This window comes from Cynocephalus volans, chromosome 10, assembly GCF_027409185.1.
Source record: "Cynocephalus volans isolate mCynVol1 chromosome 10, mCynVol1.pri, whole genome shotgun sequence".
Taxonomy (NCBI): domain Eukaryota; kingdom Metazoa; phylum Chordata; class Mammalia; order Dermoptera; family Cynocephalidae; genus Cynocephalus; species Cynocephalus volans.
In genome coordinates this window covers 111,189,431-111,215,815 of record NC_084469.1, presented here as the reverse complement: position 1 = coordinate 111,215,815, position 26,385 = coordinate 111,189,431, and the positions used below count along the sequence as shown (strand labels likewise).

At 54.5% G+C, this 26,385-nt stretch overlaps 2 protein-coding genes across 4 annotated transcripts in view; both read right to left on the bottom strand.

Moving 5' to 3' along the window:
* Positions 1-6,025, bottom strand: part of ELL (elongation factor for RNA polymerase II) — a 70,064-nt gene extending 64,039 nt beyond the window's left edge. The window contains exon 1 of the mRNA XM_063110523.1: positions 5,879-6,025. Within this exon, the coding sequence (XP_062966593.1) occupies positions 5,879-6,013 (135 nt within the window). The 5' untranslated portion in view covers positions 6,014-6,025. The remainder of the gene's footprint in view (positions 1-5,878) is intronic.
* A 6,680-nt stretch (positions 6,026-12,705) lies between these two features.
* FKBP8 (FKBP prolyl isomerase 8) lies at positions 12,706-22,334 on the bottom strand. 3 transcript variants are annotated; one of them, XM_063111105.1, is made up of 9 exons: positions 22,253-22,334; positions 20,566-20,872; positions 17,524-17,693; positions 17,330-17,418; positions 16,789-17,009; positions 16,149-16,321; positions 14,357-14,434; positions 13,664-13,795; positions 12,706-13,232 (listed from the first exon to the last, which is right to left on the bottom strand). In XM_063111105.1, exons 2-9 carry the CDS (start codon positions 20,846-20,848, stop codon positions 13,146-13,148), a joined length of 1,233 nt encoding a protein of 410 aa, XP_062967175.1. In that variant the 5' UTR covers positions 20,849-20,872; positions 22,253-22,334; the 3' UTR covers positions 12,706-13,145. The 3 variants fall into 3 exon arrangements, with proteins under 3 accessions (XP_062967175.1, XP_062967176.1, XP_062967174.1); XM_063111106.1 differs by lacking the exon at positions 22,253-22,334 and adding an exon at positions 21,497-21,612 and having other exon boundaries at positions 16,789-17,006; XM_063111104.1 differs by lacking the exon at positions 22,253-22,334 and adding an exon at positions 21,497-21,611.
* Positions 22,335-26,385: the final 4,051 nt, after the last annotated feature.

Genomic DNA, 26,385 nt, shown 5'->3' with positions numbered 1-26,385 from the left:
AACCACATCCCTCTCTGGCCTCGCAACCACGCTGGGTCACCTCCCTCACCTCGCTTCCCCATCCTGAGCACCCTGACCACAGCGTGGCACCTGGCGTCCAGGAGTCCCCAAGACCATGCTGCACAGAGGACATGGCCATTAAAAAGCCAAGTGTCAAAAAAAGCAGCATAACCAAAAATAACATGAGCACACCACTGAGCTACCATGGGCACCGGCATGAGACAGAGGAAGGAGCTGAGGTGCCACAGCCATGCCTGGGTATGGGGACAGAGTCGCTACTTTTAGGTAGTCTGCCAGTTGTCTATGCTGAGCTATACTGCTCATACAGTAAAAAGAAGGAAAAGACTTTTCATGAGTCACTTTTAAACAGGAGTTCAGTGATTCCACAGACTTCGCCAGGGCTCAAGGCCCTGTCCCTCCACAGGGGCTGCAGCAAGTCATGGCCATGTCCCACGGACCTGGGCAACTAAGTCGGGAGCCGCATCTCCACTTGGCCAGAGAGGGATCCAGCCCTGGAGGATATATTTAGTGTCACACTCCGGTGCGCATGGCCACTTCATATGGAAACAGGAGGTCTCTGTGATACTTTCATTAGTAAAACAATCTCCCTTTCAGAATGGTTTATTTGCTTGTTTTGGGTTTTTCTTTGGTGGCTGGCCGGTGTGGGGATCAGAACCCTTGACCTTGGTGTTACAACACCGCACTCTAACCAGCTGAGCTAACTGGCCTGCCCAGGAATGGTTTATTTGGACACCAGCATTTTTATTAAAAACTAAAGTGGCAAAATAACCCCATGTCATGGCTGTCTCTGTCACTCATTGCACCTACAGGTCAGAGGCCATTTGGGGGCACTGTTCTAAGTATCCCCTTGCGCTCTATAGCGTGTGACTCACAGACCAAGGAGAAAACATGACTTTAAGTCATACATGCAGAACACAGGGGAGCAAGGTCTTAAAAATGAAAGGCACAGAAGAGGCCAAACCCCTGAGAGCACACTGTCAAGTCCGTGCCCTCCCAGGCCACGGTGAGCATTGCTGCTGCCCCTGAGAACCGCTTCTCTGAAAACCAGGGTCTCGTATCTAGCTGCTCTGAGCAAAGAGCTACACAAAGCAGGAAAAGCTGTCTTGTTTTTCAAGCTCGCTGATTCTTCCCTCAAGGTCTCCCTGGCGATGTCACAATCTGGGTGTGATGTCAGAACTGCTTCAGGGTGATGAACTCTGGCCTTGCCGATGAGTCAACAGAGGGGTGGGTTTCTGAAAGCTGCCTGCTGTTTACACACAATCACAGTAGTGGATGGGGGACGCAGCCAGACGCACAGTCAAGGGTCACGGTGTGAGGGCTCGGTCCCCCTCATCTGCCTCCTGCAGAGACCAGCTCAGACCCTGCAGACTCAGGCTGGCGCGTCTGCTTCCAGCACCTTCTGGGAAGCACTCACCCCACCCCAAACCACCAGCCACCTTGAAACGCACAAGCCAACCAAACCCCAATAACCCAGCGGGCCAGATGTGCAAGGCCACGCTCCTGACACCTGTACGCAGTCCACCCAGATCATCGGGAGGGCCACAGCCCTTCAGGAGCCACAGAGCCGGCTGTGATGCCCGGGTTCTCAGCTATTTCCCTCCCAGCTGGGACATCCTGCAGGGTGACTCAACCTCCCCAGTCTCCGCCCTTTTCCTCACCTGAGAAATGGGAATGGGTCCTGGTACGGGAGGGACAGGAGAACGAATGAGGTGATGTAGGGACGCACACAGCCACCCATGCGACAAACACCTGGGGCCTCTCAGGGGCAGGAGTGCTGGTGTTTGCTAGGACAGGGGCCACGGTGTGACTCCCTTTCAGAGCTGTGTCCCCTCTGGTTCAAGCCCCCGTCGAACTCCAAATGAGACTGTGGCTCAGGCACTTGAGAGCAGCCTAGGTCAATGAGGACAGCCAAGTGCCTTCGAGCGGGGGACACTGCCCCTCAGAGCCTCATGTGCCTCAACGTAAAGTGGAAGGCATAAGCCAGCCTTGCCCAAGGCTGCCAAGATGGTGTGCGCTTGTGTGCAGGGCATACAGGGTCCTGGCCAGCACCAGGGCAGGGTAGGGGTGGGGCAGCGCTAGCTGTCCCTAAAGAAGGCTTCCTCTGAAAACCAAGCAGACCACTGCCTCACCGTGGAGGGAGACACAGGCTAAACTAAGACTCCTCCTGCCACCAGTGACTGGGCTGACATCCACACAGCCCACCCACTCAGCAGCAGCCCCCAGCACAGCCCCAGGGCTGCCCAGAAGAGTCCTGGTGCACTGGCTGCAGCCTCTGGTGCCCAGCAGTCCTCCACTTCCTCTCTTGGCAGGCCCTTCCCAGGGCAGTGCCCCACAGCCACTGCCCCCCCACCACACCCTTGCCTTCCCCAGCCTCTGTGTCTCCAACCCTACTCGTGGCCGTGCCTGGGACCTTTTACCTAGGAGACCTCAGCTCCGTGTCATCTCCTGGAAGCGTCCACGGAATGCCCCACCCACCCATGCCCCTCACCATCGTGTCACCCTGTTTCATTTCCTTCCTAACACTGACCTCTGACCAGTTCTTCTTGCTTGTTTCTGTGCTGCCCTCCCTGTTCAATTATCTGCCTCCTGCCTTTAGAACATCAGCTTCTGACACAGAGACCCATCTCGATCACCTATGGGTATCTAGCCACTGTGTGGTGGCCCTGTGCTGACCAGGTGCTCGATCAAATTCAGTTAGCTGAGTGAGCCCGGGCTCCCTGTCCCCCACAGGCCTGCGAGTGCCCTTATGGCAGGAACCACCTCTGGGTACCTGAGAGCGCAAGAGCACAAGAGCGGCCGGGGCTGTGCTGAGCATAGGACCTGCACAACCCTAAGAGAAAAATCTAGAGTTTAGAGGGATCAGGCACCAGGACCCTCACAGCACTGAGAGAAGGATCTGGAGCTTGGGGGGGCTCAGGTACTCCCAAGACCTCACGAGGCAGGTGTCCAAAAGGCATCCAGAGCTGATATCCAAACCGAGATAGGCTCCAATTCCTAGACTTCAAAGACCCCTCCCTGGGCCCTCAGTTCTTCCTGAACAGCAAGTATGCTCCTCTATACCAAGGAGCTTATAATCTAGGAAAGAAGGCAGTCACCCAGCAGCAGAGCCCATTACACCCCGCAATGAAATAATACAACCCAGGGGGTCGAAGCTGGTGCCCCTCGGAGGGTCACTTCCTCAGAGCAGTCAGGTGACACTTCTCTGAGCAGACGAGTGACATTATCCTGGAAGGACGGGTCATGTCCGCACTTCTCTCTTCCCTCCCAGAAGTAACCTGTCAGAGCAAAGAGGGAACCCACAGGAGCAGATGCTTTGGAACCCTCTCAGGTTCTCACATTCAAAGAGACTCTGCACAAGGTCCGAGGTGGGACAGAACGGCCAGTAACTGTGTCCACCACTCCACCTTCACTGTCCGCTGTGCTGCTGGCTGGCCACCGGGTCTGAACAAGGGCAGCTCAGACTTCAGACCCTCTGGGGAGAGAAATGTGGGGGGGGCTCCTGTGCTGGCTGCTCCCTGAACTGGGATCATCCACTCCTGGGAGCCACCCAGGAAGCTCCTCAGCAAGCCCCTGTCCAGACCCCTGCCACACCTGAGTTTGTAAAAGCCTCTTTACAATTAAAAAGAAAAAAAAAAAACAACCCTCTCCACAAGTTGCTGTCGGCAAGCCATATAACCATAGCGTTAGAGAACAGGGAACAGAAAGCTTTGGCTGCCGGTTGACAGACGTGTACATGTGAGGTTTTGCTAATAACCAACACACTTCTCTTGATACACAAACAAGTTCTTTGAGTCACCTAAGCCATGCCCACCACCCAAAACCACGGAGAACACCCAGAGCTGCCCGATTTCAGCTCAGTCCACCACGCTGCCATTCGGTAAGATCAAGTACGGAAGTCATTAAGCCACCTTAATTACCAGACAGCTTTTTAGAAAAACGCAGTTAGATCACCCCCAAATTTAGCCCAGCCAGCCGAGCTGCCCTGGATGGCTTAAAGAAGTTCTTCAAAGGAGCCCCTCCAGCTGGTCCACACAGTGGGCTCCAAAAGGGACGAGCTTACTAGTCTGCAGTTACCTTCGCCCTAACATGAGGAAGATCCAGCTTAGTGGGGGATATAACCCACACCCTAAGTTAAAAATAGTGCGATGGCATGAGGTGGACGCACAGGCAGGCCTTCCGGACTGGACAAGCAGGGGCAGCATTGGAGAGAAGGCAGGGTTCCCGGTTACAGGAGCTCAGAGGCCCGCTGTGACCAGGTACCAAGTCCACCTTATTTACGTGACTCCCAGCTCTCCCCCAGCTGTTTCTAGGAAAGCCCGCCTCCCAGCACACAAGCCAGAATCGCCCAGGGAAAACCAGGAAGAGAGGCTGGCCACCGGGTGCCACCGCCACCTCCTCACCTGCAGGGGCGCCTGAGCCTCGTGTTGGGGAATCTTTTTGACAAGGTGAGGACTTGCTCTTCTAAGAAAAATGTAATCCCGTTCTGGGAAGGGGAAAACTGAGACACCAGGACAGGAAGGAAACTGTCCCAAGTGAGAAGCAGCGCGGGAGGGGTGGGCGCTGGGAATGAGACGGGGGGGGGGGGGGGGGGGGGGGCGGGGAGAAATTCCCGGCTTAGCTAATGGTGCTGAACAAGTCCGGGGCAGGAAGAAAGCCACATTCCTTCTCAGTTAGTCTCTCCTCACAGCCTGCGGCACCCCATCCTCATATACACAAACACACACACACGCAGGGAGCGGACCTCCCGAGCCTGCAACCAGACCTCCCCTCACCCAAAAAGGGATGTAGAGCCCTGCCAAACCACTTCCCCTCAGTACTAACCACTGGGCATCTGCGACTTCTGTCTCAGCACAGAGAGTGTGCCATGACACGAACAAAAATGGGAAGAAATCGGTTTCTGATCATGGCCCCAGATGTGGCCTGAAAGAAGGTACACAGCAGCCTCCCCCACACACCCCCAGCCACGCAGCAGAACTGAAACGCCTCAAACTTCCCTAGATGGGACCGAATTGGCCCCTGAGAAGTTCCAGAGTCAGCAGCCAGGTGTGGTGGCCAGAGCTTCCTCCCAGGTACCCACCACAGGCTCCCAGCCCTTGAAAGGCTCTGTGGCAAGGGACAACCCCCAACATGTGCCTTTTAAGAAACATCACAGCCTCCCCCCAAACACTTCCACTCCCCAGAGGTGTCTAGTGAGTGACACAGGGTCACCTGGGGGGGGTAGCACGGAGCTGGGGACAAGCTGTCAGGGACACCTCCCCCAACATGTGCCTTTAGAGAAATATCACAGCCTCCCTCCAACACTTCCACTCCCCAGAGGTGTCTAGAGAGTGACACAGGGTCACCTGGGGGGGAGCTGGGGACAAGCTGTCAGGGACACCCCCATCCCCCAACATGTGCCTTTACAGAAACATCACAACCTCCCCCCAACACTGCCACTCCCCAGAAGTGTCTAGTGACTGACACAGGGTCACCTGGGGTTGGGGACCGGGGGGCTGGGGACAACCTGTCAGTGTCTACCCAAACTCCCCCACCCAAGAACCAAGAGGGAGCCCAAACCGAGGGGCCTCCAAGAAAGCTTCCATCAAAGACGGCCCCAGGTGCAGACAGCTTCCCACCAGACGGGACAGCCCCCGGTGCCCCAGCAGGAGTGCTCGCCGACACGCCCTGCCAGGAACCAGAAGGAAAGGCCGCTTCCCAGGAGGACCGCCCCTGCCGGGGTCCGGACGGAGCAGCCCCGGTCCCCCGCCCAGGTGCGGGCCGCGCGGGGAGGCCTCGGACGCCTGCGGGCGCCGCTGCGGACGCGCCCGGGCCTGGCGCGCGAGTGCGGGCCCCCGGCCGCCCGGGCCCGCGCCCTCACCTGGCCGGCGCGGTAGCTCTCGAAGGCCCTCAGGGCACTGTCGGTGAGCTTCACGTGGAACACGGACACTCGACTGCCGTCGCTCACCCGCCCGCACGACAGCCCGTAGCTCCGAGCCTCCTTCAGCGCCGCCATCTTGCGACCGTCTCTCCCCGCCCCCCCCGCCTGGCCCCAGCGCCGGAGCGCCGGCCCCGCCCCGCCCAGCCCGCCGACGTGCTGCATTATTCATGAAGCACAGCCGGCCACGCCCACTCTGCGCCCCGCGAGGCCAACGGCGGCCTGCGCAACGCCTGCCGACGTGCTACACTATTCATGAGGCGCGGCCGGCCACGCCCCCAGGGCCAGACGAGTCTCCGCCTCCTGTCATGCATATTCATAACACGCGACGGCTCCACCTCTCCGAGCTCTAGAGCCGGCCACTTCCGCGCACAAGCCCCGCCTCGACACGCCCACCCAAGGCCCCGCCTCCATCTGTATTTTTCATAAACCTGACTCAGCCGGGCGCCGAAGCCCCGCCCCGCCAGCCGCTGACGTGATGCATTATTTATGAGATTTCTTCCGCCTTTGGTCTTTGGCTTCTGGGTCAGCCGCCGAGAGGGCGTGGAGGGGGCGGGGCCGGTGCGGAACACGTGGGTGCGGCGCCGGCGGATGGCCGGGTTGGTGGGCGTGGTTATGCAAACGAAGCGCGCGGTGGACGCTGGGTTGGGTCGATGGGGCTCTCCTTAAAGTGGGCAGATGAGATTCCCCGCCCTGGGTTGTGGGGGCAGTGGAAATAGGGGTAGCCCATAAACTGCTTGTGATAAGAGTAGGGCCGGCCGTCGCTCACTCGGGAGAGTGTGGTGCTGATAACAAGGTCCCGGGTTCGGATCCCATACAGGGATAGCCGGTTGCTCACTGGGTGAGCATGGTGCTAATACCACCAAGTCAAGGGTTAAGATCCCCTTACCGGTCGTCTTTTGAAAAAAAAAAAAAAATTTAATAGGGTAAAATCCTTCATCCTCACAGGTACTGGGGGTGTCCAGCATCATTTTCTTTCTTTTTTTTTTTTTTTGTCTTTTTCATGACCGGCACTCAGCCAGTGAGTGCACCGGCCATTCCTATATAGGATCCGAACCCGCGGCGGGAGCGTCGCCGCGCTGCTAGCGCAGCACGCTACCGAGTGCGCCACGGGCTCAGCCCCAGCATCATTTTCAAAAAACAACTAGATTGGAGTTGTACGTGTAAAATTCATCCATTCAGTGGTGTTCAGTACACTCACAATGCTGTGCAACTGTCATCTCCATCCGGATTGGGAACAATCTCATCTCCCCAAAAGGAAGCCCTGTCCCCATCAGCAGTCACTTGCCATTCCCCTCCCCCAGTCCCTGGCAACCAACCACCAACTTGCTGTCTGTCTCTGTGGATGTGCCTGTTCTGGACATTTCATATAAATGGAATCATACACCATGTGGCCTTTTGTGTCTGGCTTCCTACACTCAGCATCATGTTTTCAAGGCTCATCAATGTCATCACACATATTACTTTTTATGGCTGACTAGTATTCCATGCTATGACTACACGTTTTGTTTATCCATTCATCTGTTGATGGGCATGTGGGTTGCTTCTCCCTTGGGCTATTATGAATAATGCTGCTGTAAACATTCCTGTACAATTTTTACATACACAAATGTTTTCCCTTCTCTTGGGTATACATCCAGGAGTGAAATTGCTGGGTCATAAGGTAATTCTACATTTAACCTTTTGAAGAACTGCCAAACTCTTCCATAGCAACTGCAGCATTTTGCCAATCTCTTGTTTTACAGGTTTACAGGTTTATAGGAAGCTGAGTCTGGAGACTGGCCCTGGCCTGCCCAGACCTCAGGGCAAGCACCTCTAGCTCTTGTGACTTTATTTACAGACAGTGGTCATGGGATGAAGATTTTCAGGTGAGAGAGGAAGACGAACAGGGACCTGCTGTTTGTCTCTTCCCAGGTGATGGCATTAGTTCTGCCTGCTGCTGCTGGGCCAGCAGGACCATCCATTTACCCCAAAGGCAATACTAGATTCCTAGTATCCTTTTCAGGTACCTGTCATTATCCCCACCACAAATGAAGAAACCGAGGCTAGGAAGGGTGACGCAGTAGGTGGGCTGGGACTCAAACTCCAATCTTTCTGATCCAGACACATCTTAATTACCTCCCCCACTGCCTCCAGTACCTCAGTCCCTCTCTGCATATTTCCTCATTGAACACCCCCAGCACAGGGCCTGACATGGAGTAGGTGCTCAGGAGATATGTGTTGAATGAATAAGTGATCTCATATTAATGCTTACAACACAGCTATCAGCCCATTTTGTGGAGGAGGAGACTGCAAGGTCTCACAAGCTGCTGCAGAGATTACAACTCCAGCCCATCTGATCCCCGGGCCGAAGTTCCGGATCCTCCACCCTCACCTGGGATCAGCTGATCCTACAGAGAGGTTGCTGCTACTTGCCCAGACAGGCTGACCCACCTGCCCACTGTCTGTGCCCAGCTGTTTATCCAGGAGTCTGGGCCAGGGAAATATTGGACCCAGCAGAGCTGCACTGCCTGGGAGGGTCACAGAAGGACAGGAACGGGCAGATGGGGCACGGGAGGTCTGTAGCAGAGCATGGGAGGGTGAAGATAGCCAGGCGGAGGAGTGGAGAACATAGGAAGAGCCGAGAACATGGGAGGAGCCAGCTTTGAGCCAACAAACTTCGCGTGACCTTGGGAAAGTCACCTCTCATCTTAGAGCCTCTGTGGATTCATCTGGGAAACAGACAACAGTGCAGATGGTCCCCGACATACTTAAAATTTTTCAACTTTACAATTGTGCAAAAGCGATATGCATTCATATCGTACTTTTTTTTTTTTCAAGATGACTGGTAAGGGGATCTTAACCCTTGACTTGGTGTTGTCAGCACCTCGCTCTCCCAAGTGAGCCACAGGCCGGCCCTCATATCATACTTTTTATCCATCCGACCATTCCGTTTTTCACTTTCAGTACAGTATTCAATACATTACATGAGATACTCAACACTGCATTATAAAATAGGCTGTGTTAGAGGATCTGGCGCAATTGTAGTAAGTGTTCTGGGCACGTATAAGTTAGGCCAGGCTAAGCTATGATGTCTGGTGGGTTAGGTGTATTAAATGCATTTTCGACTTACGATACTTTCTATTTACAAATGTGTTTTCGACTTACAATACTTTCTATTTACAAAGGTTACAGTACGTAACCCTATCGCAAGTCAAAGAGCACCTGTAGTAATGTCATGCCATGCTGAGCACTTAAAATGCACCAGGCTCTGAGCTCAGTGTTTGGCACCCACGACTGCCTTTTGGGGTGGATGCAGTGGTTTGGACTCATCTACCAGATGAGGAAACTGAGGCTTGGTGAGGTGAGGGGAAGGGCAGGATTGGAGAGGTTAACCGTGGGCTACACTGTTTGGTAACAAGCATTTCTCCACTTTACATTTGACTCACCAGTGGCTCTCAACGGGACCCCAAGAATAAGAATGGGATCATCAGGCATTGGCATGCTTTCCAAAAGTCTCTGAGAACTATGTCACCCAAGAAATTGCAAGCCACCTTGGGGTAGCCCCTTGACTCATGCTCGACCTTGTGGGCTCTCTGATGGGAACGACGACCCCAGCCTATCTCTCACCCCGTGTGGCTTGAACATGTCCTGTTCCTCAGTTTGCTCATCCATAAAATAGGGATAATAATAGCACCTATCTCAGAGCCCCAGGAGATTGTCCCATGAGGATGACATGAGATGGAGACATGTGGAGGTCGCCCCATTGAAATGCACTGGAAATGTGAACACACACACACACACACACACACCAAGTTCCTTATCTAGTGCCCACTCCCATACACACACACACACACACACACACACACACCCACCAAGTTCCTTCTCTAGCGCCCACTCCCATTCCCCTTGAGGGCAGGGCTGGGCTGAGTCACTGCTCAAGGCAGGTGCATGGGAGGGAGGCGACAGCAAATGCTTTGGGATGAAAGAACCCATCCCAGCTGTTCTCCAGCCCCACCACGCACTGTCCAACCAGCACACCTTTACACGTGCTGTGCCAGCCACCTGGGGTGCTCTTCGCCACTTGCCAAAGGCCTCCCGTGCCCTCAGGGCAACTGCAGTGACACTCATCCCGGACACCCCAGCTCCCCACCTCCACCCATCCTGCTCAGAACTTTGAGGATAGAATGGCCGATTGAATGACCACACTCAAGTTTGCATTTGAAGCCTCTTTCCTGCTTGTCCCCTGGCCCTAACTTGCAGGTCCTAGAACGGCTCCCGGGCTTTTCCTCTTCAGAGCTCTGCACTGGCAGTTTCACCAGCCACGAAGGTCCTCCATCCTCTCTCCACTTGGAGATTCACTCCATCTAGGCCCAGACCCAGTAGAGTTCCCTTTGAGACCACCCCCTTGGCTGCCAAGCCTTTCGGACCCTGAGCTGTCTCCCTAACTGGGGGCATTGGGGAGAGGCCAAGCCTGGGGCTGAGGCCTATCGAGGTCCCTGGTATAGACGAACAAAAGTCAGTGTGTAAAAGATACCACAAAAGTGCATGAGTGAAGAGGTGAAGGGGTGAAGGTCAGAGGGCTGGGAGGTGCAGAATGGGCTGGTAGGCAGAGTGTGGGCTTTGGAAGCAGGTGACCTGGGCTTCCAGGTGGTGGGACCCTGGGCAGGAGCTGCCTCCTCTCCGGGCTTCAGTCTCCTCAGCTTTTAAGGGGCACAAGCAAAGCAATCTCAGAGAAAAGAAGCAAAGTTGGGAGACACATAGAACCCGAATCTAGAGTTACTAAAAAGCACTACAGTCTTCAGGACTGTGTGGGACCCAGCAAGGAGACAGAGAGTGCAGATGGACCAAGGGGACTGGCAGACCCAAGACACAGAGCAGAGGCTAGAAAAGACTGGCATGTGTGTGGTCAGCTGATTTTTGACATGTTAGGGGGGAAAAGTCTTCCCCACAGATGTTTCAGGAACAACTAGACAGACATATGGAAAGAGATTAACCTCAACCCCAACACCATGCCACATCCAAATATGAATTCAAAGTGGCCCATAGACTGAAACATAAAAGCTAAAGCCATGAGCCATCTAGAAGAAAATCTAGAAAATCTTTGCAAACTTAAGCCCAGCACATCTCCTACACAAGGAGCACGAGAAATAGAAGACAAAACCTGAGCGACTGGACTTGGTCGAAATTCAAAACATCTGCTCTCTGAAAGGCACCAGTAAGAAAATGAAAAGCGATGGGTCTGCCGGTCAGCCCGGCTGGTTAGAGCGCAGCCTTGTAACACCAAGATCACAGGTTCGGATCCCCATACCAGCCAGATGCCAAAAAAAAAAAAAAAAAAAGAAAAGAAAAGAAAATGAAAAGCGAGTCACAGAGTGAGAACGATACTCAAAATAGAACTCTCTGACAAAGGCTTGTCCCAGAGTATACGAAAAGTGGGCACAGAATGAGGCCACTGTGGGTACCCAGTGATCAGAGGCCACCCCAGCTCACGGTGCCTGGAACGATGGCAGTGGTGACTCTCACACAGGATTGGGCTGGAGGATCGCCCCAGCCAGCCCAAGGTCCAGCTGGCCACCAGGACAACCTGTACCCGAGAGCTGGAAGTACGCAGGTTGGTGAGAAAAGAAATGTGTCCTGTCTGGCAGTGTCCACAGCCCTCACCCCAGGTCTTACAGCAAAGCCCCCTTCCACTCTAAGGACAGGCTAGATACCAGGGGGGCTGGACCCTGGGGATGAGGCATTGACTAAAGCCATGCCAGCCTCGTGTCCCTAGAGTGGCCCAGGTGGCCTGGAAAGCAGGGGCCTGGAAGGAGGCAGGGTGCAGAATTGGGTTCCAGGTCCACCGCCACCTTCTGCTGGGTGGTTGTGGCAGATGGCCTCCCCTCCTGGGTCTGTAAGGTGACAGGTGCAGGCAAGGTACCTGTGGTGGTCTCTTTTTAGGGGCCTCCTCCTTCCTGGAGGCTGGATGGAACAGCAGGAAGGTTCCCGGGTGCTGGGCTTCAGGAGGCCCAGTGATGGCTCTGCCCCTCCTGGCTGCAATGGTGGGCAGCATTTATGGAAGAAGCTCCCACAGGCCCGGGTTGTAGGAAGAGCCAAGTGAGAACTTTTATTTTTTTTCAGAGGGAGCTCCCGGAATCAACCTGACCCATCCCCCTGGTCCCCAAAATCCTTCAGGGTCTGGCTCTAACTACCCATCCTCATCAATCTTGAACACACCAGGCTTGATCCTGCCCCAGGGTCTTTGCACCAGCTGGTCAAAGCCCAGACACAGAACTGCCAGCTTGCTACACAGGCAGACTCCTGTGGTCATTGAGGTCTCTGTGCACAGCATTCCCTTGGAGAGGTCTTCCTAGATCCCCAACCACATCCCCTCCCCTGGGTCCCATCTGTCTCTTTTGAGGCCCAGGGACCCTGTGTCTGCAGCCCATCTACTGAGCAAAGGAGTGACCCCATAGAATCCTTGTAGCAGCCTCAAGTTAGGTGTCCCCGACTTCAGGTGAGAAAACAGACACAAGAAGCAAACACTGAGGTAACAAGTGGAGCTGGGCATGGACTCCCACGGAGTCCAGCCAGGTCAGGGCTCGTAACCCGTTTCCACCTGCTACATCCCCCCACTTCTCTAGGCCTTGGTTTTCCCCTGTAACTTGTGCCTGTGGTGCCTGGAGAGGAGACCCCAGCTCTAGCCTTGATTGGCTATTTCCTTGGTGCTATGTGACTCTGGATGTGTCACAGGCTGTCCCTGGCTCAGCCCCAAGTGGTGATAGAAGGAGGTTCAGGAGCCAGTGGAGTGCAGGTGGGAGGCTTTATTTCACTGTGGGGGGAGGGGAGCTTGGACAGAGGGTAGCAGGCAGGGCAGGAGGGGCTGGCGCTTGGGCAGGGACTGGAAAGGGGAAGGGCTGTTCCCAGGCCTGTTGAGAAGGAGAAACTGAGGCCAGCCCTGGTTGAGACCTAACCCAGGGGGGTCGGGGTGGGGATGGGGTAAGAACTGGGTCTGGAAGAATGAGGGCCTCCCTCCGGGCTGGACGTAGGGCCTTGGCCCCACCTCACTTTCCTCCTATCGGGCCTCAGTCCCTCCTGCTCGCTGGGCTGCACAACCCCCAATCCTTGCTGCCTCTGACCTGGAGGAGGGGCTAGGCCATGGAGGGCAGTGGACAGGGAGCCTGGGGGAGGTTACGGAGCGTGGGATGGGGTCCACGGTGTGCGGAGCGGGTGGCGGCAACCTGGGCAATCAGTTCCTGGCAGCGATGACCACAGAGAGAGCCACGCCCCCCAAGGCGACGGCAGTCGCCCCAAACAGCCACTTCCATGGGATGGACTGTGGACAAAGCGGAGGGGAAAGACAGCTGGAGGGCGGTCAAGACTAGCTTCTTGGGTCTCCTCCCAGCAAAGCCCAAGCAGACCTTCCAGCAAATCACTGCCTGATCATGCCTTTCCTGCCTACGGACAAAATCCTACTCTGCACCAAAACCCAAACGAAATGTCCCCTCTTCCAGGACACCTCCCCTTCTCCCTTGAATGAGCTTCCACTCCCTACCCTGAGCCCTCCAGTTTGAGTTCCACCTCTGCCCCAGCCCTGGTCGTACAGGGTTGGGGCCTCTCTGTGTTCCCAGCATTACCCATAACAGCCCAGTTGCTGGGGACATCAGTGCTGGAAGAATGAAGAAAATCCCTCTACCTGGCACACCCTGCCCATAGCCCCTGCCCCCCACCCCGGTATCCCCTCTGTGCCTGCCAGCCCCAGCTCACCCAGGCACCCTTGCCAGGACACTTGGCAGGAAGCCGGCTGGGGTTGCCCAGCATCTTCCGGTACAGGGCAGTCTCCGTGCTCCGCTGAGCTGCATGCTTCTTCACCAGCTTTGAGAGCTCTGCGTGGATCGTCTGCGGGAGGCGGGTGGGAGGTGTGCTGAGCGCAGGCGGTGGTGGGATGTGCCTGTCATCAGTGGAGCTCTGCCCTTCTGGGACCATGGGTCGCTTGGGTGCCAGGACACGGGGGTTCCATCTGCCCCTCTCTGAGCTTAATCAAAGCAGGGGCTGCCGTGGTGCACTTGGTTAGAGTGCAGTGTTACACCACCAAGGCCAAGGGTTTGGATACTGGCCAGTGCGGGGGGTAAAAAAAGAAAAAAAGTGGGGCTGCCATCCCCACCCCCATAGGGAGCCGGTAGATGGGGCAGAGTACAAGCTGGCTGGGAGAGAGGAAGGTTCTGGGAGAAAGGCTGAGGACACTGGCATTGGCCAGGCTGGTAGTGCCCTTGGCCTCTGGGCCTGCTGGAGGGGTGAGCCGAGACTGCCTATGAGGGGGGTCACAGGGTCTTTTAGCAAACTGCATACCCCCCGCCATGGCCCAGATGAGAACACCGCAGAAAGAGCCACAGCAAGAAAGACCTGGGGCAGACCACAGGAGGGACTTCCCAGATGGGCCAGCAGGGCAAGTCCCCTCACCTTGTTGGAAGGTTCCAGCTTCAGGGCCGCCCGCAGGATGGGGATGGCCTCACTGTACTCGCCTTGCTGAGCCAGCACCTGTGGGGGAGGGGGTGGCATCACTATGTACCCACCCTGGGCCTCACTCTCCTTAAGAAACCCAGCCCTGCCAAGTTCCTGGCCACCCTGACAAGTCCTAAATCAATCTCCAGCAACAGCCCCAGGGGTCCAGCCACCCCCATGCTGCTCCCCTAAGCCCTCAGACTCCATTATGTGCCATGCATGGCTTGGCATTATCTCCACAACCTGCTCTTTCCCCTGTGTGTCTGTCTCAGCCTAGGCCAGAGACCTGGGCACTGGCCTCACCTCCTCCTCACCTTACTACCTCAGCTGCCTGGCTCAACAGGAGCCAGATGGACATTTCCAAAGCTTTGGCCACAGCAAATGATTCAGGGTCAGGCACATGACCAAAAGAACCAATAAGATCCAGCCTGAGCTGCACTGGGGCCACTGGTAGGCCAGTTGCTAAGTGGGGAAGATGGAAGCATGGATCTTTTGGGAGCAGGGGAAGGGGGTGAGAAGTGTCACGGTCAACCTGGGAGAAAAAACTGCATGAGAAGAGAGACCCCAGCAGAAGGACACCGCATCCCCACAACGTTGTGAGTGCCTGGGTCCAGCCTTGCCTGAAGCCAGCAACTCCAGACTTGGCAGTCCCATGAGCTGTTAATCCCTGCTTTTTGCTTGAACCTATTTGAGTGGGTTTCTGTCACCTTCAACCAGCAGATCCAAACATGTATGAGGCTACACAAGAACACACTCCTGCTGTCCCCAGGATTATAAACTCTTCAAAATCACGGACAGCATCTTTTTCCCTACATTTCTCTACAGAAGTCGGTACACAATAGGTGCTTAATAAATGCCAGCTGGGGGGAGCCCCTGCTCAAGCCTCTCACAAACACACCAGGTGACCCCAGTGTCTGCACCTTGGTTCCTTCATTTACTGCCAATAAGTGCAGAGAAGCCCCAACCCCACCCCACGCCCTGCCCAGGGTTGGTGTGAGCATGAACAGAGAGGTAGGAGAAAGCAGTTAAGATCGAGTCTGTGCAGGCTGGATTCACTCCGACATTCCACTAGGACTTTTACTGAGCACCTACTGTGTGCCCAGCCCTGTCTGCAAGGTTGGAGATGCAGCGGTGAGCAAGACGTACTAAATCCCTGCCTTCCAGTAGGGAGACAGACAAGAAACATGTCACCTCCGTGTGCTGCCTGTCAGATGGCAACACAGGAAACAAGACGGTGGGGAGAGGCAAAGCCTCCCGAGAAGGTGATTTCAGAGCAGACCCGAATGAGGCCAGGAACCTGTGCAGGTACCTGGAGTATAAACAGCTCAGGCAGAGGGCACAGCCTGTGCAAAGATTTGAAGTGGAAGCTCACCTGACCTGGACAGCAAGGAGGTAGGAGGGGGACAACCAGGTGGCTCAAGGCCCCAAGGGCTGTGCTAAGACTTGACTTTCACTCTGAGGTAGATGGGAGCCAAGGAGGGTTATATGCGAGGAGCAGTCACTGGGCCAGAGGCAGGAAACCCATGACTCAGGGTTGGTTCTGGCTTCAACCAATGAATGGCTGTGACCCATGCCACACCCCCGTGCCTGTTTGGGTCTCAGTTTCTCCACCTGTCCCCAAGAGAGCTCAGCTGGCTGATACCTATGCATTCCTCAAATCCAGGCTTGAGGACCAACCCTGGTGCCCTAGGCTGGGTAACCTGGCCTGGCACCCTGGCGCAGGGAGCTGGTTGGCACACCCGAGGCCCACCTTGCCCTTGCGGAAAAGCGCCTTGATGTTGTCGGGCTGGTGCTCCAGCACAAGGCTGCATGAGCGCAGTGCTGCGCGGTAGTGGTCCAGCTTCAGCTGCGAGGCCGCCAGGTTGTTCAGACACTTCACCTTCAGCTGCAGGAGCTGCTCCTCCTCCTCAAATGTCATGTCCACTGTGCAGGGGACAGCACTCAGCCGCAGTGGCCATTACCACACAGCCACCCCACCCCCACCCCTGCCTCTGCAGAGGGCCCACTACCTTCTACCCGGAGGACCTCAGGCCCCTCTGGCCTCAGTCTCCCCATCTCTAACATGGGACCAAGAGCCACACCTCCCCCAGGGCACTCGCAAGGGGTCTACAAAATGGAGCCTTAACAAAGCAAAGCAAGGACTTAATACATGGGGTGTGAGATGGACATCGTCTGTGGTCACCCACGTCTTGACACCTACCTGTGTTCCGTAAGATTCCACTGGTTTGAAATATACCACAAGTCTGAAGCAAATTCTAGCCTGAAGGTTAGGGACAGGAGGTATCTACCCATACAATGGAATATTCTAGAGTATTCTGAGTTTGCAGACCCCTGTGGCTTGAGGTGTCCACATTACGAGTTGACACCTTCATAGGAGAGCTGGCAGTCACCTTTGGCGCTAGAGGTGATGGCCTTGATGGCGAGGTCATAGGAGTTGGCAGCTAGCACAAAGTCAGCTCGCTGGTAGTGGGCGTTGCCACACTCCCGCTTCCGGTTGGCCAGAGCCACACGCTCCTGTCCCGTGAGCATTTCCAGGTCAGGCCCGTCCACAGCCGTCTTCAGGGTCACCTCCAGGCACAGGGCCGCATGCGGGGGGATGTATGGGCTCCTACTGGGGGGTGGGGTAGGCAGGGGCAGCATTCAGACCCAGTGGCCCCCAAGCCTGCATCCCAGACCCACTGGGTTGCCTGGGGAGCAGGTGGGGAAAGGCTCAAGTCCTGCATCTGACCCCACTGTCACCCGCTCCTTGTAAAACGCAAGAGAGGTAACTCTTGCTGCCCTTCAACTGGGTGACATAGCAAGGGAGATCCCCTCCCTGAGCCTCAGTTTCTTCTTCTATAAAATGGGCAGGAAAATGAGGCAAGTTGAGGGGATGCCTGCCTGCTCTACCCCCTCATCCCCACCAGGGCCCCTAGGGCAGTTGACTCTCACCTGCCCTGAGGTCCATAGCAGTATTTGGAGTCAGCAGTGACCATGGCTGTCTCCCCCACATCCATGAGCGGGACGCTGAGATCCAGGGCCTGGGGTGCGCAGGGATGTCAGGTGGGCCAGGATGTCAGGTGGGCCCAGGCCCAGCAAGGCCCCAGCCCCCACCCCACCCCATCCCATCCCACCCTGGCCCCCACCTGGATGACGTCGCAGTCACCCAGAGTGAACACCAGCTCCGGCTCCTCCTGCACCCGTGTGCCGTTCTCCAGTGACATTTGCAGCTGCACGGTGACCACCTGGCCCTTGGCTGGGCGGCTTGAGCCAGGTGGGCCTGGGACCAGTGTCTTCTTCCTCAGTAGCCCATTCCCTGCCAGGGGCCAGGGACATGCAGCCTGTCATCCAGCGGCTCAGACGGGCACCCACTCCCCTGAACACCCTCTCCCAGCTCTGCCCACTCGCTATCCTGGAGGGGGGTGGGCCCGCACTGGGGCCCAAGCTAAACATCCAGTGGCCACTCTGCCACCAACTGGGCAGGGGACTCCACACTGCTGGACGCTGGGCACCACAGGACAGATTTGGGAGTAAGGATGCGGGCACTAGGACCTGGCTCAGAAAACAATGGCTGCTTTGATTGTTGTCTTATGAAAACCGAGGCGGGGGCTGGCTGGTTAGCTCAGCTGGTTACGGCATGATGTTATAACCCCAAGGTGCAGGGTTCAGATCCCTGTACTGGCCAGCTGCCAAAATAATAAAATTAAAAAAAAAAAAAAGAAAACCAAGGCTCAGCAAGGTCCTGCCCAGTGCAGTCAGAGAGACAGGGAGGCCCAGAGCCAGACTCAGGAGCAGCCCCTACCCCCAGTTCAAATCCCAGCTCTCAGGGCTGGCCCATGGCTCACTTGGGAGAGTGTGGTGCTGATAACACCCAGGCCACAGGTTCAGATCCCTATATAGGGATGGCTGGTTAGCTCACTTGGGAGAGTGTGGTGCTGACAACACCAAGCCAAGAGTTAAGATCCCCTTTCTGGTCATCTTTAAAAAAAAAAAAAAAAAAAAACAACACAAGGGCCGACCCCGTGGCTCACTCGGGAGAGTGCAGCACTGGGAGCGCAGTGGTGCTCCCGCCGCAGGCTCAGATCCTATATAGGGATGGCTGGTGCACTCACTGGCTGAGCGCGGTGCGGATGACACCAAGCCAAGGGTTGCGATCCCCTTACCGGTCACAAAAAAAAAAAAAAAAAAAAATCCCAGCTCTGTGATGTCTGGGCCTCAGTTTACCCAGCCATGAAATGGGGTGATCGCAGGGCCTCCTGGTAGCACCCAGTGTGTGTTAGCTTGGTTAGAAGAATACCCAAGATGCCATAAGTACATCTCTACCAAAGTACTACGTGCGCTCAGTTTAAAAGTGAAACAAACAAAAAGTTCGACGTCAAACAGAGCCAAAGAGCTTATGAGCAAAAGCAGCCTGATGCTCCTCATAATCCCCCGAAGACCACTGTCTACTCCCTCAGCCACTTTGGCTGGAGTATCTCTCCGCATCCCAAGCAATCACAGGAATGGCCAAACAACCACAGCCATCTGAGAGCCAGGCACAAGGCTCAGTGCTCTGGTGAATGCACTCAGGGAGTCCAACAACTGTGACACCCACTGCCATCCCAGGCAACCACTGGGGCGATCAGCACTGGCACCCACATTTGACAGAGCACGAAACAGAGGCCACAAAGAGGGCAAGCAACCTGGCCCAGGACACACAGCCCTGTGCCTTCATCAGGGCGCTCCCGAGGTGTCCACAAAACAGAGCCTTAGAGAAGCAAGGGCTAAACCTCTGGGGCATGCTGTTCTGATGTTTACCTGTGTTCTGCAATGTTATATTGATCTAGAATATTTCACTAGTCTGAGGGGAGCCTGGCCTAAAGGTTAGGAACAGTGCGTATCCATACATGCTCTGGAATATTCTAGAATATTCCAAATTTCTGTGCTGCTCCCCAAGTTGATGTGCCCCCCAACCAGTCTGGGAACCACCAAGCTAGCAGATCCCCACGGACCCATGTCTTGAGGTTTCTGGGCACTAAGGATGGATGCGCTGGAAGGGTCACAACCAGGCACTGCCTCTCATCAGGGTGGACATTGGGCAAACCACATCCCCTCTCGAAGTCTCAGTTTCTGTGTCTGGAAAATGAAAGCTCCAGTTCTGGCCTCAGAGAGTGGCTGGCACAAATGTAAACACAGAGCCAACCCAATGCTTGCCGGGGAGCGGGCAGCTCTCACTCGTAGTATCAGTATAGAACAGCTTCCCAAACTCTGATAGAGCCAGGGAGGCTGTGTGACCTTGGGCAAACACCTTTATCTCTCTGAGCCTCAGTTTCCCCATCTGTAAAATGGAGATATGGCAGAAATTACATCACAAATTTCTTGTGAAGATAAAATAAGGTGATGCACAGGCCTGGCACAGAATGAGTGCCTATTAAGTATTACCTAGTGTTAGTTTTGGAAATAGTAACATTTTTATTAGTCATGGTGGCCATACTAGTAGTAACATTTCTGTTTTATCAGTGTCAGTATTATGCAAAACTATTGTTATAGTATTACTAGTATTAGTGATACTGATAATGATATTTTACCATTATTTGTGTAGGCACTAGCAGTATTTAGCATATCAGACATCAGTACTGGAGCAGCACATCTTCCACGGAATACTAATGTCTCTCCTGTTTTCAGTTGCTGTGATAGGGTCCTTGCGTGGCTTTACCTAGTTTCTTTCTTGCAGGACTTCTCTGAGCATTTAGAATGCTAATGAATACTGTGAACCAGCCAGAGGGCTGAACAAAATAGGACATTCCCCAGATCTACTGGCCTCAGGATGCATTTTTCAGGGGATGGGCATGTGTCAGACATGCAGAGAAAAGATGCAGTGGGGGTTGGGAGCTGCCAGTGCCTGGTGTGCTGGCTGTGTGGCTCTGGACAAATGACTCAGCCTCTCTGGGCCGCTGTTAGCAGCTTTGGGAAACAGGGACACAGCACGTCGTGTGTGTGCATGTGTGAATGAATGGGGTTCATAAACATGAACTATCTTGAGCAGTTGTCTGTGGCTGGAGATCACCGTGGTTACCAAGTTACTTCCAACCACCACAGCAGAGATGAGGAAATGAGGCTTAGGGGACAAGAGGGCCCATGCCAAGGTTACTTCCAAAACCGAGCTGTCTGGGCCCTGGGGGTCAACCCAAGCCATCCTTGCTCCTTACCTAGGATGTCCAGCCATTCTTCCGGGGCCGGGGCTGGGGTAGGCTCAGGCTCCATGGCAGCCAGGAACTCTCGGGCCAGGGCCCCGGGCTGCTCAGCCTCTTCTAGAGGAGTCTGTCCCATGTCCTCGAGTGGTGGCAGCTCACTGAGGTCATCGTCGTCCTCCTCCTCCTGCTCCTCGCCCTCCACATCCTCGACCCCATCTAGCACCTCGAAGTCCTCAAGCGGTGGGACCCCAGCAGGCGACAGGGTGGTGGGCTCAGGGGGCTCAGCACAGGATGCCATGCTGCTGGGGTGATGGGAATTGGCCTGGGGAGGGGGACAGATGGGGATAAGAATCCCAGTCAGCCCCTCAAAGTGTCCTCTGCACATGTTCCCCACACTCCTGATCCTTTGCTGTGTGACTCAGGGACACTGGGCCTCAGTTTTCTCATGTATACAGTGGGTCTAACAACCATCCAGCTTGTTGGGAGGAATTAACAACTCATGCATCAAGCTCTGGGCATCAGGCTCAAACAATGTTAGCTATTATTAGAGCTAATTATTACTTAATGTTTATAAACACCCCAGCAAGTAGGAAACATCCCCTCAACATTCTGCAGAAAAGGAAATTGAGGCCAGAGGGGCAAAGCCACTTGCCCAAGGTCACAGAGCAAGCCAAGGGCAGAAGCAGGATTTGAACCTGGGGCTCCAGACCCTGGGGCTGTACCTGATTAAATGCCAAGAGAGGGTGCTGGGATTTTGGGGGAGTGGGGGGGAGATGAACAGCCCTGGAGGCCTTGGGGAAGCCATTCTTAGAGCCTCTGAGCCACTTGGGGAATTGAACCTTTACTAGGGCTTCTCACCTCTGGCTGTCCCTTCTCCTAAGGAGAGCCCCTCCCAACAGCACCAGCCCCAACCACCCAGAAATTTCAAGCCCTCTTCTTTCCACACCTGAACCTAATGCCGCTCTTCTACCCCAACAGCAGGGACTCTGGCCCAAACCTTCCCTGGGAGCACTTCTTCCTCTATCCGGCCTCCTCCAACCCGCTCAAATGAGCCTTCTTCACAGGAACAGTGCAGACCCCCTTCCCCCGCCACTCCCCGTATCCTACAGCCTCTTCCTTGCCCCGGGGTCGGTTGGGATCCCCCAGCCCTCCTCCCCAGGCCCCAAGCTTACAGAAGCAGAACCACCACTCTAACCCGAGCATCCCCTCCCCAACCCTCACCTGCCTTCTCCTTCCGGGCTCGGGCCCTCTTTTCTGAGACCCTCCTGACCTCCAGCCCCCACCCCCCCAGCGCCTCCCACCAATCGGCCCCTATCCCCCACCGCCCCCAAGCCCGGGCCAAACCCCCACAGCCGCTCTGTCACCCCATAACCACCTCAGTGTCCCCCGACAACCCCCGCGTCGCCCCGCGCTCTCCGGACGCCCCGCCCTACCGGCCCTCGGCCACCCCCACACGCCCCCGCGCCCCCCGCCCGTCTGACGCCACCAGTCTGACGCCCGACCGGCAACCCCGGGCCGGCCTGTCTCATCGGCGACCCCTCATTCCCCCGCGCCCCTCCCCCCGCAGCACCTCTCGACGCCCCCGACCCCCGAGCCCCGCGGCCCGGCTCCCCCACGGCCCCTCGCCCCGCCCATCGGACCGGCCCGGGTCCGGGCAGCGCCCCCGGCCAGCGCGGCCCCGCCGGCACCCCGAGACACGTGCCTCCGGCTCCGGAACCCCCGCCTGGGGTCCTGCGCCCCCCTCCCCGCCCCCAGCCGCGGCCGCCGCGCCTCGGGAACCGGGTTCAGGAGCCCGGCCCCGCCTCCGCCTCGCCCATTGGCCGCCGACTCCGCGATTGCCGCACCCATTGGCTCGCGTACACGTCCGTCCCGGGTGCAGGCACCGCCCCCTTCCTGCTTGGCTCCGTTGGACGTCCTTAAAGGGACCGAAACCTCCCGGCCACTTGGGGCAGGGGAGGGGGGCTTGGGGCGGGATCCCGAACGCGCGTTATCGCCTGGCAATGTGCAGGCTCCGGTCTGAATTTCTTCCTGCTCATCTGCAAAGTGAGGGTAAACACCCCCAGCCACGCACTCTCACCTTGGGGCTTTGGGATGACAGCCCGCAATGGTGTTTCCTTGAGCTCAGGCCTGACGGCCAGGGCAGCTCTGAGACTGTTGGACAACCCACCCTGAAGCCCTAGTGCAGAAGTGGACCCCAGGCCCCGAGGGTAGCGATATGTCCAAGGGCAAACATAGTTCCCGGAAGATTGCCTGGCGCATACAGGAGGCGCTTAATAACGTTTAGGTGGGCGACTGAGCGGAGAGCCACGGGGAGGAGTCCCTGTTTCCTGCACCCTCTGCTACAGGGTGATAAGTTGCCAGTAGGTGATAAGGTGCCTGTGGCCCCAGGAGAAGGTGGCATCCTCGATTAGACAGGTTTTTATGAATCTTGTTTTGAAACATGGAGCTTTTACTCCTCCCTCGCTCTGTTTTATTTCCTTTCCAGCAGCTACTCCCTTCCAGAATGATCTTATCATTGTTTTGCTTTGGGCTTCCCAACACACACACACTGTGCTCCTTCCTGGCAGGGATTTTTTCATGTTTGCACCCAGAACCTCCTTAAATGATGCCTGGCACCTATGGGAGCTCAATGAATGAATGAATGAGTCAGACACTGGCTTTTGGAAGTAGCTAATACTGTAGGATGTAACTGGCTTTTGGAGGTAACTAACTTCTCAGAACAGAACTCCAAGGTTGCTTCCTACAGGAAGCCCTTCCTGACCTCCCCAAGGTAAAGCCAGATGTCCCATTTGGCTGTCCTGGCTCTGGTTTACTTGTATCTGTGCCATCATTTGATTTACCTCTGCCTCACCCACTAGACCCCCAAAGTTTGGGAAGGCTCTGTTATTTCTTACTGTTGTAGCCCTGAAGCCTGCATAGTGTCTGGCACAAAAGGTAAGAGGGACTCAGGGATATCATTGTGGAAGAAAGGAAGGCAGGCTGGCCAGCCAGATGAGGTGGTGGGGGCAGCAGAGATATGTGAGAAATCGGGCCAGCCCGTGGCTCACTCGGGAGAGTGTGGTGCTGATAACACCAAGGCCACGGGTTCAGATCCCATATAGGGATGGCCGGTTAGCTCACTGGCTGAGCATGGTGCTGACAACACCAAGTCAAGGTGTTAAGATCCCATTACCGGTCATCTTTAAAAAAAAAAAAAAGAGAGAGAGAGAGATCTGTGAGAAATCACCCAGAAAGGGAAATAAACCCTAGGCCACTCCCAGTTCTTGGACTATTTTCCATCCATCTGTGAACCCTAGTGTGTTTGTTTGTTTGTTTGTTTATCAGGTGGCCAGTAGTAGGATCTGAACCCTTGACCATGGTGTTATAACACCACTCTCCAACCAACTGAGTAACTAGCTAGGTGTGGTTAGTGTTTTAAAGACTCCATCCTTTTCTACCTTTCTGTATCCTTATATTGTACATGTGTCTCTTGGAAGCAGCATAGAATTGGGTTTTGCTTTTTGATCCAGTCTGCTCATCTTTGTCTTTTAACTGGAGCATTTGGTCTATTTATATTTAATGTAATTATGGACATATTTGGACATAAATCTGCCTGCTTATGTGTTCTTTTCTCTCCTTTCTTGCCTTCTTTAAGATTGGATGGGTGTGTTTGGTAACACTCATTATCTTCATTTCATAGACAGAAAAACTGAGGCACAGAGAGGTTAATTACTTTGTTCAAGGTCACAGCAATGAAGGGCAAGATGAGCCAGTTCCCTTCCCACTGAGTTTCTATTCCAGCCGGGAGAGCTGGATATTGCACAACAACAATGCAAATAACTATATAATTGCAGCTGTCATGAGTGCTATGTAAGAAATGAAACTGAAAAAGGTGACAGAAAAGCTTCCAGTTCCCAAATTTGCCCCCCCCAATCCCCATCACTGGACAGATTGAGTGTTCCTATCACTTCCTATCCTCTCCCTTGAACACACAAAGGAGGAAAACATTTTCTCATCTCCAGTCCACTGTGTATGAAACATTTGGGCCGGCCAAGTCCCTTTTGGTTTTGATATGCAGCCCCCACCCCTTCCAGGACCCTCATAAATGTTTCCTGGCCTTCACAGAGCCCAAGGGACCCATTGAAAACCTTAGTTTCTCCAGCCTGGGCCTCTTCTGCTGCAGCCTGCAGATAGAGCCGTGGTTGTAGTTCTCCCAGCAGCCACCACCCTAGCTCCCCTCTCTCAGCCCTGGTGCTGCCTAGCTACCTGAGCTCCCCCATTCTTACCAAGACCATGACCACACTATGTGCTTTCCCATCATCCTGCGTTTGCCCCTGCAATTTCCTCAGTCCCTCAGTCTGCATCTAGAAAACTCCTAATCCCACCTCAAAACCCCATTGATGTACCCGCCTCTTTTTTTTTTTTTTTTTTTTTAAAAGATGACCGGTAAGGGGATCTTAACCCTTGACTTGGTGTTGTCAGCACCACGCTCACCCAATGAGCAACCGGCCATCCCTATGTGGGATCCGAACCCATGGCCTTGGTGTTATCAGCACCACACTCTCCTGAGTGAGCCACAGGCCAGCCCTACCCGCCTCTTTAACAACCTTCTTTGCCCCCAAAATGAGCTTTTACACTCCACTTCCCAGATTCCTTCAGACTTGTGTCCCTCCCCCCCTCTTTCTAAGCACTGATCCCCATGGGGCTGAAGTGTATGTTTCTGACTCTGTCTCTCTTCCTCCTCCAGGGCTAGGCAGGAATTGAGTACTCTCTGAATCCCCTGGACATGGACCACACCCAGTGGGCAGTGAAAAATTTTAATTTTTATTTATTTATTTTTGGGTGGCTGGCCAGTAAAGGGATCCAAACGAGTGAACAGTTTTTAAAACTGTCAAATATATAAGAATCCTGGTCTTCGTTGACTTTTCTGTGAATGAAGGCAGCAGAGGTGGGAATAATATTACTTACAGTTTACTGAGGGTTTACTGTGTTGTAAGGATTTCATTTGCATGATTTCATAAGGTTAAGCCACTTGCCCAAGGCCATCCAGCTAGGATGTAACGGAGTTGGTATCAAAACTTAGATATGTCCAATCCCAGGGCTCTTTAACAGTCTTCCATGTGCCCAAGAATTTATACGTGTATCTTCCAAGCTCTCGACAATCTTTGGAGTTGACGTTGTGATCACCCAGACTCACAGTTAACAAACTGAGACCCAGAGAAGTTATACATATAATACATAACATACACACATCATAGGATCTCATAACTAATAATAACTTGCTAACATTTATTGAGCAATTACTCTTTGCCTGTTTTGTTCATGCACTGAACCTGGATTATCACACTTAATAATGCATGAACTCATGCATCTTAGTATATATACAAGGGGATAGATATAGAAGTAAATAAACATGTGTATACACGGATTAGTAGATATACATGTGTTTTATAGGTCTGACTGCTGACAGAGTCTAGAAGCAGTAACACCCCAGGAGCAATGAGCACACTAAGCACGCAGATCTTGGTTTCTAAATACCACACTTCAAGCAAAGGAACCAGGATCCTTGGAGAAATGGCTGATTCCAGGGATGTTCCACAGCATGGAACATCTTGTGATACCAAAAGTACAGAAATGCTCAGAGTGACGGGGACATATTCAAAGGACACAGGACCTAACTTAAAGCAACAACAAGAAAGACCACGGTGCTGATAACACCAAGCTCCAGGATTCAACGCCTGTACTGACCAGCTGCCCCCAAACAAACAAAAAACGAATTTCTTCTTAGCAAAAGAAATAACATAGTAATTAATTATAATCCACGGGATAAAATAAATGCCCATGAGTTCGTAGTGA